Genomic DNA, 16,640 nt, shown 5'->3' on the forward strand with positions numbered 1-16,640 from the left:
CAATTCGGCCTCTGAGAGTGTCATGTTTTGGTTGCAGAGAGTGTTTCTCGAGATGATGGGAGTTCCAAAATCATCAAACTGCAGATTGTGAAAGAAATTGCAGAACTGGTGAGAAAGTTTAATTAACTTGTAACTCTGATAATGCAGTATGGACCTCTTTTTGTATTAAAACTATCTGAGTAAAAAATGCTGGATGAAAAAATGATCCCTGCAATGGCGCTGCTCACTTAGTGCTTGAACATTTTGTTGAATCAAGGTAAACCCTGGATTGTTCATGAGCGTAAAAGGCAGAGCTCAAGTCCTGCAGGAACGCGTGAGAACTGAGTTCCTGCACTTTTTCCACAGCAGGAACACAGTTCCCAATAGCAGGTCCAGCCTTTAATTGGAAATCTTGAGTTCCCACACTTTTTTTTTCCCCCAGGACTTGACCCCTGGTAAAAGGCAACATGGAAGTGTACCACATGATGAAAGAGGCAGTATGTCCCCAAAAGTCCTCACCTTTTTAAACTTTAGCAGAACAATTCTGTATTTACATTGATAGTATTAAAGAGGTTTACATGGACTATAATATTGATGGCCTATTTTTAATATCTGTAGACTAGGCCATCAATAGCAGATCACTAGGATTTCACCTATGACCCCTGTTACTTAGATGCTTAAAGGGGCTGCAGCACTGCGCATGGCACCCCCTTTAGCAGGCACAGCAACTCACTGCAGAGATACATTTGAGTGAGTAGGATTGAACTGTAATGTCAGACAAAAACACTACAATCAGCTGATCAGAAGGGGTGCCAGGGGTTAGACTGCAGGGGTTAGAATGATGTGACATTGATGGGCTAGACCAGTGGTCTCAAACCTGCGGACCTCCAGATGTTGCAAAACTACAACTCCCAGCATGCCCGGACAGCCAACGGCTGTCCGGCCATGCTGGGAGTTATAGTTTTGCAACATCTGGAGGTCCGCAGATTGGAGACCACTGGCCTAGACCATCAGTATCCTAGTTCTAGAAAACCCTTTTAATGACTAACAAATAGAAATGCAAAATGTTTATCAAATGTCTTTTTAAAAGGTTATCCTTGTTTTAAATCAGATGTCTATGTTTCTAAAAACATAGGCCCAGATTTATCAGACTGTGTGAGAGACAAAATAGAGGGATTTTACCACAGCAACCAATCACAGCTCAGCTACCGAGTTGTGGTGAAGTGAAAGCTGAGCTGTGATTGGTTGCTCACACAGTTTAATAAATTTGGGCCATAGTTTTTGCAGATTTCTACTATAGTGACATCTATAGTTTAAAATCATTCTGAAATCTTTCAGTTCTAACTCCGGCACTGCAACATTGTGAGGGCGGAAATGGTCCCCCAGCAGGCTTCAGTGATGTCATGCCTGCTGGGAAATGCCCACTTTCTCCTGCACAATGTGAGCAAGAATAAAGGTATGATACACAGCTTTATTAAAGCTCTGAATTTTTTGTTCTTTAAGGGTGGGAGGAGTGCTAGGAGTAGTTAGGGAACATAGCTTGAGTTAGTTTAGAAATTAGGTGACAGGTACTTTTTAAAGAATAGCTAATTTTCTGATGACACATTTCCTTTTAAAGTTGGTAGTGGTTATACCGTGTCACAGATCACTGCTCACATAAATTGCTGTGAACACTGCTCAGTCTCCTGGATTATTAAACCAAGAGAGGAAAATGTATAGAATTAGCAAAGTCCACCTATGAAAGGTTTTTATGCAACAGAAATGTCTTTCTATATGAAGCTAAAAGGTTTTACTCTTATTTAGAATAAGCATGCCCTGTTGGACATCACACCTACAGCAGTTGAACATCTGAATTATGTGCAGTTCTACCCAATTGTGGTTTTTTGCAACCCAGAGAATAGACAGGGGGTTAAGGCAATGCGACAATGGCTACTTCCAGAATCCAAGAAGAGTTCACGGCGTTTGTATGCACAAGCTGTAAAACTGCGCAAGAACAGTTCGCATCTTTTTACAGGTGATCACACATTTTTCTACTCATGATGCCTTTATTGCTGTTTGATTGTTCTTGTTCTACTTTCTCACATTGATATACAATCCATGTATTTTTAAGCAACTATTAATTTGAGTGGAGCAAGTGACTCATGGCTTCCCAGTTTAAAGGAAATTATCCGTACAGAACAAGCAAGGCCCATATGGACTACTGAGGAAAAGGTAAAAATGTTATTTAACTTAGAACTTGGGGAGGTGGTGAGGAGGTATAGAGCAACATTTACTTTTCATTTGGGAGCAAAGGCTAATTTTTCTGTTTGCAGTGCACATTTACCATTTGCGATGGAAGGTCCTGGTGCACACATTAAATGGTCACTGTTATTTCAATACATCCCTCTGTTAGATAGATAAAGTAATTCTTAAATAAATATGTAGTAATTTTACGTAGGCTACCAAAAGTGGCTCCTTACCCTAGGAAAAAAAAAATCCTGTGACCACTCAGTATCTCACTTTACTGCAAACTTGTGTCCTTACTATTAGCAGTTCACTCCTTAGACCAGGGCATATTTTGTAGTGTAACACTTTCCTTGTGGTAATCCTGCAGCTGTTTCCTTTTTCCTCACATAGCACCTTGCAAACCCATTGCATAAATGACCCACTTCGAACACCACATGCCATCTATAGTAGTGTACCTGTGTAAACAGTCAGGCCTGTTCATTCCAATGCCATTTCACCAACACTATGTGATGGCATAGCAGCGGAGAGTAAATTATGTCTTGTGATTGGCCAGACAGGTAAGGTAAAATAAGTGCCTGTGGGAGTACTGCTGACAAACAAATCGGCTCTGGTCCCAACCCCTGAAATGAAGAGAATGAGAAATAGCTGTGCATGATGGAGGGCTCAATTATAGCAGTGAGAGCATGTTGTATAATTTAAGCAGTATTTCATTTTTTTTTTTTTTTACATGTGTATGGCAGAGGCCAATCTGTCACAGGTACAGTGTATACCTCCTAATAAACAATGTGAGCTGCAGTGTAAAATAAACCTGACAAATAAATTAAATCATTTTTATTTATTATTTTTTACATTTCAGGTTGAACCTCTAGTTACTGAACCTCTGGATCTGATGAATGGGTCAGCTGTTGGGTCTACAGACTACCTGAGCTGTGACAGTCGTGCAAACAGTGACTATGAGGAGACTGATGCTGAAGGTGGAGCTTACACTGATCAGGAGCTAGATGAAGAGTTCCAAGAACCTGCACTAGCCCGTTCTTCGGAGCCTGTTGTTGAGCATTCACCTCCTTACCATGATGTCAACTCCCCATATGACTCATATCACTACAAAGGCCAATCTTCTATTGAGACTTCTTCCTACCATGGAAACCAGTCACCTACTGAACCATCTTCTCCCTACAGAGGTCAATCCCCATCTCATGATAGATACAGCCCTGAACAGGTAAATCGTTTTTATAACAATAGGCAACTATGCCACTTTGGTTACTCAAAATTAATCTGTCAGCTCTTAATCAGTCACAGAGATAACAAAGTAAACTAAATAATGAAACTAAAGAAATGCTACTGCAAATTATAATCAAACAAATATATCTTTATTGAGAAGTCAAAAAAATATATATAAAAAATACATATGTTAAAATGGCACCATAAGCACTCCCTTTAGGGGCACATAACAGTGGAAGGCAGGGAAATGATAAATACCACCATACTTGACACACCATCTAAGGACATACATAAAAAGATAGCATAAGTAAAGTGCATAATGCAAATAACTACAATCTAACTGTGCTAACATTCGGAGATTAGATAACAAAAATCTTGTAAACAAGCCTTACCAAAATATGTGCAGACCCAGCACATACTTTGGGGTCCGCACATACACATACTTTGGTAAGGCTTGTTTACGTGATATTGTGATTTTTATTATCTAACCTTCCATCTTTGGCACAGTTAGATTGCTATTTGCATTATGCACTTTACTTATGTTATCTTTATATGTATGTCCTTAGATGGGGTCTCCTATATGGTTGTTATATATTTATATTACGGGGGTTGTAAGTGGAAGGCAGCTAGTGTTGTATAATTAACTGTCCCATACTCTTCTCTGTCGATGCAGCGTTTATACTCCATTTCACCCCAGTGCTTTTTTTTATTTACCTTGATGACTTTTTGATCCAATTGGAAATGTTTTTAGGAGAGGCAGGACAGCAGGTATTCTAGGCAGGTAAACAAAAGCATAGGGCAGACTGAAGTGCCAACGCTGACAAAGTTAGTTATTTTACAGCCCTAGCTGCATGATGCTTGCTTTTTTAGACAAACTGGAAAACCTATTTTCATTTTACCGGACTTTGGGGTCTGCACATACTTTGGTAAGGCTTATTTACATGATAAATATTGGAGTTTTTTTTAATCTCCCATCTTTGTATCTTTGGCACTATACACAGTCATGGCCGTAAATGTTGGCACCCCAGAAAAGGATTGCAGTAACACATGTTTTGCTATACACGTGTTTATTCCCTTTGTGTATATTGGAACTAAACCAAAAAAGGGAGGAAAAAAGCTAATTGGACAGTGTCACACCAAACTCAATCACATGTTTCAAGCATGTGATGTTCCTTTAAACTCACCTGGGGCAAGTAACAGGTGTGGGCAATATAAAAATCAAACCTGGTAAAAAGGTGAGAAGTTCACTTAGTCTTTGCATTGTGTGTCTGTGTGTTCCACACTAAGCATGGACAACAGAAAGAGGAGAAGAGAACTGTCTGAGGACTAACTGTCTGAGGACTTGAGAACCAAAATTGTGGAAAAATATCAACAATCTCAAGGTTACAAGTCCATCTCCAGAGATCTAGATTTGCCTCAGGGAGCATCAGTGTCGGCGCAAACTATCTGTCAACATTTAAATGAAATGAAACGCTATGGCAGGAGACCCAGGAGGACCCCACTGCTGACACAGAGACATAAAATAGCAAGACTACATTTTGCCAAATTGAACTATAGTAAGCCAAAGTCCTTCTGGGAAAACATCTTGTGGACAGATGAGACCAAGATAGAGCTTTTTGGTAAAGCCCATCATTCTACTGTTTAGCAAAAACGGAATGAGGCCTACAAAGAAAAGAACACAGTACCTACAGTGAAATATGGTGGAGGTTCAATGATGTTTTGGGGTTGTTTTGCTGCCTCTGGCACTGGGTGCCTTGAATGTGTGCAAGGCATCATGAAATCTGAGGATTACCAATGGATTTTGGGATGCACTGTGTACAGCCCAGTGTCGGAAAGCTGGGTTTGCGTCTGAGATCTTGGGTCTTCCAGCAGGACAATGACCCCAAACATACATCAAAAAGCACCCAGAAATGGATGGCAACAAAGTGCTGGAGAGTTCTGAAGTGGCCAGCAATAGTCCAGACCTAAATCCCATTGAACACCTGTGGAGAGATCTTAAAATTGCTGTTAGGAAAAGGCGCCCTTTCAGTAAGAGAGACCTGGAGCAGTTTGCAAAGGAAGAGTGGTCCAACATTCCGGCTGAGAGGTGTAACAAGCTTATTGATGGTTATAGTAAGCGACTGATTTTTTTCCCCCAAAGTTTGTGCAACCAAATATTAAGTTAAGGGTGCCAAAAATTTTGTCCAGCCTATTTTTGGAGTTTGGTGTGACATTATGTCCAGTTTGCTTTTTTTCCTCCCTTTTTTGGTTTAGTTCCAATAGACACAAAGGGGAAGATTTATCATTAGGTGTCTATTGTAGAGACAGATCTTCCCCTTTACACTGCTTGTCTAATTTACATTCTTGCTCAAGATTTACTAAAGTTCACTCCTTTTGATAAATTTTGTGCAAATATAGAAACTCTCCTCCACTAGCTCTTCTGTGTACTCCTTCTCTACCGCACACTTCACAGAGCTGTGGCATTTTCCTAGAAGTGCCGAAGCAGCATTGTGTGCCGAACAAAACTCTGCACAATAGTAAAATCATAAATCTTTATAAAGTACACAAAGGGGAGATTCTCAAAGAATTTTTATTTTGGCGCGAAAAGTATCGACCACATTTTCAAAGAGCTTTGCGCTGCGGTTTACACTTTTCATGTCAGTTTTGTAAAAGTGGGCATGTCCACGTATATTGACTGCTTTACATGATATTTTCAAAGGGGTGAGAGTCCAGTTTACATCCAAAATTTCACACCAGCTTTTTGATAGTGTAGAAATCACAGAAATGGTTGTAGGTTTATTTTTTTTGTTTTCTTCTCATTTTAGATACGTGAATGCGGAGGACTATGTCAGATTCGGCGGATTGCGATGAAGAACAGCATTTTTTAAATGTCAATAAAAGGGTTAATGAGGACTGTGGCGAGGTGTTTTTTTTTTTTTTTTTTAGACATATTTTTTTCAATGTGTTGTGTTTTTTACAATTGAATTTTCAGGCTTACTAGTGGAAGCCATCTTGTAGACAGAATCCAATACTAAGCCAGGGCTTAGCATTAGCCCCCAAAATCAGCTAGCGTTAACCCACAATTATTGCTACCCGGTACCCACCGCCACAGGGGTGTCGGGAAGAGCTGATACCAACAGGCCCGGAGCGTCAAAAATGGCGTTCCTGGGCCTAGGCGGTAACAGGCTGACGTTATTTAGGCTGGGGAAGGCCAGTAACAATAGTCCTCGTCCACCCTGGTAACGTCAGGCTGTTGCTGCTTGGTTGGTATCTGGCTTATAATGAAAAAATGGGGGAACCACACACATTTTTATTTATTTATTTATTTATTTTAAATATAAAAAAAAAAAAAAAAAAAAAAGCCTATGGTTCCCCCTATTTTCAGTATCAGCCAGATACCAACCAAGCAGCAACAGCCTGACATTACCAGGGTGAGCAAGGACCATTGTTACTGGCCCTCCCCAGCTTAAATAACGCCAGCTTGTTACTGCCTAGACCCAGGAGCGCCATTTTTGATGCTCCGGGCCTGTTGGTACCAGCTCTTCCTGGCCCCCCTATGGCAGCGGGTACCGGGGTTAGCGTAGACTGATTTTGGGGCGAACGCTAAGCCCTGGTATAGTAATGAATTTTGTCTAGAAGACAGCTTCCACCCACTACTAAGCCTGAAAATTAAATTATAAAAAACACAACACATTGAAAAAAAAAAATAATTTATTTAAAAAACACTCCCCCACAGCCCTCGTTAATCATTTTATTGAAATAAAAAAAAATGCTGGTCATCGTCGCAGTCCACCGAATCTGACGTAGTCCTCTGCATTCAGGTATCTGAAATAAGAAAAGAAAAACCAAGAAATACAGGTTAGTACATTTTTTGCACTCTCCCCTGGGGAGAGCACACATAATGCATCATGTTCATAAACAGGGAGCCTCCAATTGTTTCTAAACTACAACTCCCATGATGGGGGCTGTAGTGAAGCAACAGCTGGAGTCTCCATGTTTGGGAAAACACTGCCAGAAAGGCTCTGTTCCCATTATGCAAAATGCATAATGAGAACAGGGCCATTCTTACCACCCTGGCTTCAGGCCTGGACTGTGTAGCTAGAACTGTCCCTCTGCCCTTGGACTACTACTCCCATCATGGGACAGAGTCTGTCCCATAATCGGAGTAGTTGTAGTACCCCAGCGCTGAGCGATAACACTTGCACATCCCCCGGCTGTGGGACGATTATGAGCTCCTGTCTCCCGGCGGCGGTGATTAAGCACAGTGTAGCCGCATGTTCCGCCGGCTCTTACAGTTAATAAATGCGGGTCTCTGGAGAATGACCTGCTGTGATCTGCACCTCAGCCCCTGGACTATAACTCTCATTATGGATAGAGTCTGTCCATGATGGGAATAGTAGTCTTAAAAGTGCCGCAGCCAGGTTATGTGCAAGTGCCATCCCTTTTACTACAACTACTCCCATCATGGGACAGACTCGGTCCCATGATGGGAATTATAGTCCAGGGGCTGAGGTGCAGATCACAGCAGGTCATTCTCCAGAGACCCGCTGCGATCCGCATTTATTAACTGTAAAAGCCGGCAGAACATGCGGCTTCACTGTGCTGGCATCTCATAATTCCAAATCCCCGCCGCCAGGAGCTCTGATTGGTGAATAGCTTTTCACCAAGCAGAGCTCCCATCTCCCGGACGGGGATTATGAAATGTTACAGTATACCAGAGCCGGCGGGCAGCGCAGTGTAGACGCATGTGCTGCCGGCTTTTACCGTTAATAAATGTGGATTGCAGCAGGTCTCTGGAGAATGAACCGGTGAGAGCTGCACCTCAGCCCCTGGACTACTACTCCCATCATGGGCAGAGTCTGTCCATGATGGGAGTAGTAGTCCTAACTGTCCCAAAATAGTTAATATAATTCTCAGATGCTTTAGAACACTTTGGTACGTGTCCTCCAAGGTGGTGTATATTTTGTACAAGAAAAGTGCATTTGTGCATTTTTTTTGCGTTTTAAAAAGACGCAAAAAAAAACTCTTGCGCAAATTTTGCGTTAATAAATTGACAAAAAAGCTTCATATACAATGATAAATTCCCCCCCAAAGGGAATAAACATGTGTATAGCAAAACATGTGTTACTGCAATCCTTTTCTGTGAGAAATACTTTTTCTTGAAACATGTCAGGGGTGCCAACAATCACAGCCATGACTGTATAATGTCCCTAGATAGTGTCTCATACATGGACTTGTTTATGATATCCCTGCCTTTAAAATATGTGTTTTTATATACTTTTTGACTTCTCAATAATGATGTATTTGTTTGATAATAATTAGCATTAGTGTTTTTTGGTAGGGTTTATTTATCGAATTTGACACTTAACTGAGTGACAGTGGCTTAACAGTGGTCTTGTTGCCCCGTTTCTTTTGGAGTATAAACAAAATAATGTCTGTGTGGCTGATTCCTAAACTTTATGAAATTTCTATTTTTCAACAAGCTGAAGTGTCAAGGAGGCTGTTGGCCAAACCTTGTACCTCAGTCAAGTGAAGGTAAGGACATGGAGGGAAAGATAGGCCACATGTCTAGCTGCAGCACTCCACAACACTTCACCTGGAATAGTTATTTTGTACGGACACAGGCACAATTTTGTTTATTGCCTTTTACACTATGTAACCATGTTGGCAGCTCAAGGAGTAATTTAGAGTTGACAGATTCCATTTAATATTCCTTAATAGGAGCGCCAAGTGTAGTATATGAGGAAAATCATTTCTTAAACAGTTTTAAAGCTACACTGGCACCAACAATTTTTTGCTTATGTAAAATAACTAAATGTTACTAATGAATAATTTTATTTCTCTCCAATAATTTTCTAGATGTATTGTGCTAGATTCAACAACAACAACCAAAAAAATGCAATGTCTGAAATCCACATTAGGAAAGCTTCACATGCCGTTTTTTTTTTTTTTTTTGTGGCAGTGAATTCAGAAGAAATGGGAAATATAAAGGACGTACTGGGTTAATGTCATGGCATTTGAGCACGCATGCATAATTTACTCATAACTCCTAATGCAAAGTAAAGTTTAGTTCCTACGTAGTATTTCTTGCCAAAACACAGAAAAAGGTGCAAATCTTTGCATTTTTTTTGTTGTTGTTGTAAATTAAAATGTAGAAAAAAATCACAGCTACATATGAATCTTCAGAAGTTCCTAATTCAGTTTTCTTTCTTTGTAAAAAAAAAATTCTCACGGTTTATGAATGGTTTGAAAGATAGGACATTTCAGGAGCGGCATGGAGGTTGCTAAACCGAATAGGGAAATTGGTTGTATGAGTTTACAAATGTTTCTTTCTGTTGTAGGAAGCAGCAGTGCAGCCCCATCCTCAGTGGAATCTCACCAGCAGGTACTATAGAAATTACAAATGTCATTATTCCATTATCCTCCCACTGTCATTATCTTGCAATAAGTGGCAACTGGTATAGAGAAATCACATATGATCCAGTAGGTTCAAGAAATATTGGTGTAGATTTTTATAATCATTGGCATCAATCTGCCCTATTGTTGTATCTTATTAGATGCTACAAGATTGTATCCCAAAAAAAAAATATATCATACTCAAACCCGTCATGGATCCTGCAATGGAAGGCATGATGCCACAGTAAACCCACACTGAGTTGCATGATGTTATCTATGCCATTAACGGGGGTTGTCGGATTTGTTTAAAAAGTAAGTGGAAGGCAGCTAGTGTAGTATAGTAATAAATAACTGCCCCCATACACTCCTCTCCACATGCAGCGTTGGAACTCCTTTTCACCCTACATTACTTTCTAATCCAATTTCCCAAAAAACAATTTTTTTGGGAAAGGCAGGACAACATGTCATCTAGGTAGGTAAACAAAAGCATAGGGCAGACTGAAGTGCCAACGCTGGCAAAGTTAGTTATTGTACAGCCCTAGATGCCTGATGCTTACTTTTTAGAGAAACTGGAAAGTCCCTTTTAAATTTTCATTTTCTCTCTCCTTCGAAGAGCCTAAATAAATTATTTATTTTAACTTAAAATATACCTCAAAACAGAAAAATAATTGCGCTTTAAATTGCCATATTCTGACCACCTATAGCTTAATTTTTCCACCTACGGTGCTATGTCAGTGCTCATCTTTTGGGACAATAATCTGTAGTTTTTATTGGTACCATATTAGGAAACTGGGACTTTATCATATTTCTTAAAAAATTTTTTTCTGGAATGTAATGTGACAAAAATGAACACAATTCTGGTGGTGGTCTTTTTTCTTTTCTTCTTTTCATGCCATAGACAGACTCTATGGGGTTTCAGCAGCCATTTGAGGCCTAGCAAAGGCCTCATGCTTTGTGTGAAGCTGACCTCCACCAATGCTTTACCAATGACTTATAGGATGAGCTGAGTGGTTTTCCCTTTTTGCACTTTCATTTTTTCCTCCTTACTTCTTAAAATCCATAACCCTTTAAATTTTGCACCTAAAAATCCATATGATGGCTTATTTTTTGCACCACTAATTCTACTTTGTAATAAGTCATATTGCCCATTAATCTACGTCGAAACAAAAAAAAATCATTATGCCACAAAATTTAAGAAAAAACACCATTTTGTTAATTTTTGGGCTTCCGTTTCTACGCAGTAAACTTTTCTGTAAAAATTATGCCTTATCTTTATTCTTTAGGTCCATACAACTACATGCAGGAAAATGTATACGTTTAAAATTGTCATCTTCTGACCCCTATAACTATTTCTCCGTGTACGGGGCAGTATGAGAGCTCATTTTTTGCATCGTGATCTGAAGTTTTTAGCAGTACCATTTTTGTTTTGATCTGACATTTTTATCACTTTTTATTTAGAGATGAGCAAACTTACAGTAAATTTGTTTCGTCACGAACTTCTCAGCTCGGCGGTTGCTGACTTTTCCTGCATAAATTAGTTCAGCTTTCCGGTGCTCCGGTGGGCTGGAAAAGGTGGATACAGTCCTAAGAAAGAGTCTCCTAGGACTGTATTCACCTTTTCCAGCCCACGGGAGCACCTGAAAGCTGAACTAATTTATGCAGGAAAAGTCATCAACCGCCGAGCCGAGAAGTTCGTGATGAATCGAATTTACTGTAAGTTCGCTCATCTCTATTTTTATTCATTCTTTTTTTATGGTATAAAAATTAAGCAAAAATACGCTATTTAGTTGTTTTTTTTTGTACCACTTTTGCGTATGTCTCAATCAATTTTTTTTATGTGGTGTGTGTGTGTGTGTGTGTGTGTGTGTGTGTGTGTGTGTGTGTGTGAGATGTTGCATGTTGCCAAGAAGCAGCATTTTTTTTTCTTTTTTAACGTTTACACTGTTCACTGTAAGGGATCATTAAAGGGGTACTCCGGTGAAAAACTTTCTTTTTTAAATCAACTGGTGCCAGAAAGTCAAACAGATTTGTAAATTACTTCTATTAAAAAATCTTAATCCTTCCTGTAATTATTAGCTGCTGAATACTACAGCTGAAATTCTTTTCTTTTTGAAACACAGAGCTGTCTGTTGACATCAGGAGCACAGTGCTCTTTGCTGACATCTCTGTCCATTTTATGAACTGTCAAGAACAGCATATGTTTGCTATGGGGATTTCCTTTTACCCTGGACAGTTCCTAAAATGGACAGAGATGTCAGCAGAGAGCACTGTGCTCATGATGTCAGCAGACAGCTCTGTGTTTCAAACGGAAAAGAATTTCCACTGTAGTATTCAGCAGCTAATAAGTACAGGGAGGATTAAGATTTTTTAATAGAAGTAATTTACAAATCTGTTTAACTTTCTGGCACCAGTTGATTTAAAAAAAAACGGAGTACCCCTTTAACACAATATTTTTATAGTTCAGACATTTAGGCATGTGCTGATACCAAATTTGTATGTTAATTCTTTCTATGCTTTTTGGGGTAAAATGGGAATAAGGGGCTATTTAAACTGTTTTTCACTTTTTTTCTTTTTTTATACAAATATACTTTTATGTCCCCATTTTTCATATATACTTTTATGTCCCCAAGACTGTGGGAAAGCCACAGAGGCAGGTGTCCGCCGATTGGATCTCCACAGTCTGGCTGCAGACAATCTGATCAGCCATTACAATCACTGCAGTATTGATCACGGCATTGAGGGGTTAATGGCAGACATCAGAGCAATCCCTGGCTGCGGATTACTTATCAGCTGCTGAATGCTACAGAGGAAGTTGTGTACTACTTTCAAGTTTGACCATATTGCTCTCTGCCGCCACCTCTGTCCATGTCAGGAACTGTACAGAGCAGGAGAGGTTTGCTTTGGGGATAGAGGTGTCAGCAGAAAGCACTTTGGTCCAGGGGCGGATCCAGAGTCTAGTCTCAGGAGGGGCACTATCAGAGTATTGTATGCTGGTCGACACACCCCCTCCCATAGAATTGCATTAAGGAGGCATGGTGTGACGTCACAAGGGGCGTGGCTATGACATCACAACCCCCGCAGCCCACACCCAGGGTTTAGAACAAAATGTTCAGAATGCTGGGGCAGTGGAATACCCCTTTAAGTATGCAGTATAGTTCCCCCACGCTAGGTAGGCAGCACAGTTCCCCCACATTAGTTTGGCAACATAGTTCCCCCACATTAGGTTGGCAGTATAGTTCCCCCACATTAGGTTGGCAGCATAGTTCCCCCACATTAGGTTGTAGTTCCCCCACATTAGGTTGTAGTTCCCCCACATTGGTTGACAGTATAGTTTTCCCCCTATTAGGTTGTAGTTCCCCACATTAGGTTGGCAGTATAGTTCCCCAGCATTAGGTTGGCAGTATAGTTCCCCCACATTAGATTGTAGTTCCCCCACTTTTAGTTGGCAGTATAGTTCCCCCACATTAGATTGGCAGTATAGTTCCCCCCACAGACATACAGCCTTAAGCCTTATACAGTGTATGGCTTGAGGCTGTATGCCTGTGTACTGCCGCACTTCAGTGCTCTGACCACTGCTTCTCCGGTCCAGGGTCACGATCTACTCCTATGGCCTATAGGCCATAGCAGTAGGTCCCGTGACCGAAGGAGCAGTGGTCGGAGCACTGAAGATGATGTGCCGCTGGTAACTTACCATGTGCGCATCCTCGCTGCTCCTATGGGCGCAAGAACGGGACGTCGGTGACATCACTGCGTGTGCTACCTCCCGGCGGCCCCTGCATTTTGAAAGTTAACGCGGGGCCGCAGAAAGGTAACCGGGACATCCTTGTGTCCCGAAAAGATCTTTCAGGACACAGGGATGTTCTGAATATGAGGGGGGAAATTTATCTCAGTGGGTCCCATTGCCCCTCCCCCCCTGGATCCGCCACTGCTTTAATCAGACAAGAAATAACTACTACACTTTCTCTCGAGTATACAGCAGCTGATAAGTACTGGAAGGGTTAAGATTTTTAAATGAAAGTAAGTGACAAATCTGTCTAACTTTCTGACACCAGTTGATTAGATTTTTTTCTCTGCAGTACCCCTTTAACATGTATAGCCTGGAAGAAAGAAAAGACAAAAGGGATATGATACCGTTTAACCCTTTAAGGACCCGGGCTTTTTCCGTTAAAAAAATCATAACTCTTTAAAATTTTCACCTAAAATTCTATATGATGGCTTATTTTTTGCGTCACTAATTCTACTTTGTAATGATATTAGTCATTTTACCCAAAAATCTACTGTGAAACGGGAAAGAAATCAATGTGCGACAAAATTGATGAAAAAACACTATTTTATAAGTTTTGGGGCTTCCGTTTTTACGCAGTAAATTTTTTCGCAAAAATGACACCTTATCTTTATTCTGAAGGTCCATACGGTTAAAATGATACCCTACTTGTATAGGTTTGCTTTTGTATCACTTCAGGAAAAAATCATGAATACTTGCAGGAAAATTTATACGTTTAAAATTGTCATTTTCTGAGCCATATAACTTTTTTATTTTTCTGTGTTCAGGGCGTTATGAGGGCTAATTTTTTGCGCCGTGATCTCAAGTTTTTAGCGGTACCATTTTTGTTCTGATCAGACTTTTTGATCACTTTTTATTCACTTTTTTGTGGTATAAAAAGTGATCAAAAATGCGCTATTGTGGACTTTGGAATTTTTTTGCGCGTACGCCATTGAACGTGCGGTTTAAGAAGTGGCATAGTTTTATAACTCGGACATTTCCGCATGCGGCAATACCACATATGTTTTTATTTTTATTTTTATTTACACATTTTTTTTTTATTCTTGGAAATGCCGGGTGATTCAAACTTTTATTAGGGGAAGGGATAATTGAAAGGGTTATTGATTTTTTTTTTTACTTTTCTGATGCAATATTATAGCTCCTATAGGGGGCTATAACATTGCATTTACTGATATTTAACACTGATTGATGCATCTCCATAGGAATGGATCAATCGGTGTTTTCGGCGATTGAATGCTCAAGCCTGGATCTCAGGCTTGAAGCATTCATTCGGCGATCGGACAGCGCAGGAGAAGGTAAGAAGACCTCCTCCTGTGCTACAGCTGTTCGGGATGCCGCCATTATACCGCGGCGATCCCGAACAGCTCCCTGAGCTAGCCGGGCACTTTTACTTTAGTTTTTAGCCGCGCCGCTCAGCTTTGAGCGCACGGCTAAAGGGTAAATAGCGATCAGTGCCGCGCGCTATTAGTGGCGGGTCCCGGCTTCACTATGACGCCGGGCTCGCCGCGATATGATGCGTTATATCGCAGGACTGGGACTCAGGGCGTAAGTTTACGCCCTGGGTCCTTAATAGATTAAAGGGGTACTCCGGTGGAAAACTTTTTTTTTTTTTTTTTTTAAATCAACTGGTGCCAGAAAGTTAAAACAGATTTGTAAATCACTTCTATTAAAAAATCTTAATCCTTCCAGTACTTATTAGCTGTGCTGAATACTACAGAGGAAATCCTTTTCTTTTTGGAACACAGAGCTATCTCCTGACATTACGAGCACAGTGATCTCTGCTGACATCTCTGTGCATTTTAAGAACTGTCCAGAGTAGGAGAAAATCCCCATAGCAAACACATGCTGCTATGGACAGAGATGTCAGCAGAGAGCACTGTGCTCATGATGTCAGCTGAAAGCTCTGTGTTCCAAAAATAAAAGAATTTCCTCTGTAGTGTTCAGCAGCTAATAAGTACTGGAAGGATTATTTTTTTAATAGAAGTGATTTATAAATCTAGAATAAAGGGCAATGCAGCTCAATGAATAACTAGCCTGAGGTTAACTGGTATGGTCGGATTACCCCAAGACCACGAAATCTATAGAAAATTATATAATAAAGAAATTAATTATATGCCCAGTCCTCAAGGATAGTGAAAAGGAAAAAAGGAGAAAATAGCAAAGGGAAAAAGATTAGAGGTAAAAAGAATAGAGAATAGTAGTTGACAGATAAGAAATGGAATAGATATGATAACTCAAATAATTATGATAGTTGAAATATAAATAAAAATAATAAATAATACTTGCAGAATAAATAGCTTAAAAAATTATATATATTTATTAAATGAGAATAGTACTGAAACACCTGGGCAGGGCCCTTGCCCAGGTATTAGACAATAGTGTTTTATAAAAAGTAGATAAAAAGAATTGCCAACCTATATAAAAAAATAGAATGTTCATAAAAAATAGTAGATGAATAGTCTCAATATCAGCCAATATCCAGAATCAGTATTGTGAATGTAATCTGATTTAGTAGCCACAAGGATTAGAACTGTTCATCACATACAGCTAGTATGCTGTAATAGCAGCAAAGTGAAAGTAAGATGTCTATTACAGTTGTAACGGTTGTAACATTCACTTGAATTGTAACATTCACTTAGATAGAAGAGAGTCGGTTACTATGAATGTAGATGGTAACAATGGAAGAATGCTCAGAGCGGTACCTTAATAGAAGTCTTCGCCGTGTCTCTCGGCAGCTGACTGTCTCCGGAGCGGCAGACTCCGGTGACTGGGATAGATCAGCGCCTGCACTGACTCAAGCGGGGGCAACCACCAACCTTGAATGGGCATAGGGGTTCCTCCAGGAATGCGCTGAAGTTGGTACACTGGCTCAGGACCATGCGGTGTTCATCTATGTATTGTAAAGAGCCGGCATCCGATATCAGAGGGTAAGTGAATGTTCTCGCGCTTGGCACTGTTCGCCCGTCGGTCTCAAGAGCAGCGAGCTGCTGGAGGCCGGTTTCCTCGTGATGTGAATAGCGCGCTATTCGCTGGTGGGTCGCAGATTTGGGTACTG

The 16,640-nt window shown here is 40.4% G+C and overlaps 1 protein-coding gene across 9 annotated transcripts in view; it reads left to right on the forward strand.

The window, feature by feature from the left end:
- Nucleotides 1-16,640, forward strand: part of TJP3 (tight junction protein 3) — a 115,198-nt gene that overhangs the window by 78,612 nt on the left and 19,946 nt on the right. For all 9 annotated transcript variants that reach the window (XM_056573578.1, XM_056573558.1, XM_056573576.1 and 6 more), the window contains exons 16-20: nt 38-108; nt 1,783-1,993; nt 2,090-2,190; nt 3,062-3,424; nt 9,747-9,790. In XM_056573578.1, coding sequence (XP_056429553.1) covers nt 38-108; nt 1,783-1,993; nt 2,090-2,190; nt 3,062-3,424; nt 9,747-9,790 — 790 coding nt within the window. The remainder of the gene's footprint in view (nt 1-37; nt 109-1,782; nt 1,994-2,089; nt 2,191-3,061; nt 3,425-9,746; nt 9,791-16,640) is intronic.

The sequence above is a fragment of the Hyla sarda genome, chromosome 1, assembly GCF_029499605.1.
Source record: "Hyla sarda isolate aHylSar1 chromosome 1, aHylSar1.hap1, whole genome shotgun sequence".
Lineage (NCBI taxonomy): Eukaryota > Metazoa > Chordata > Amphibia > Anura > Hylidae > Hyla > Hyla sarda.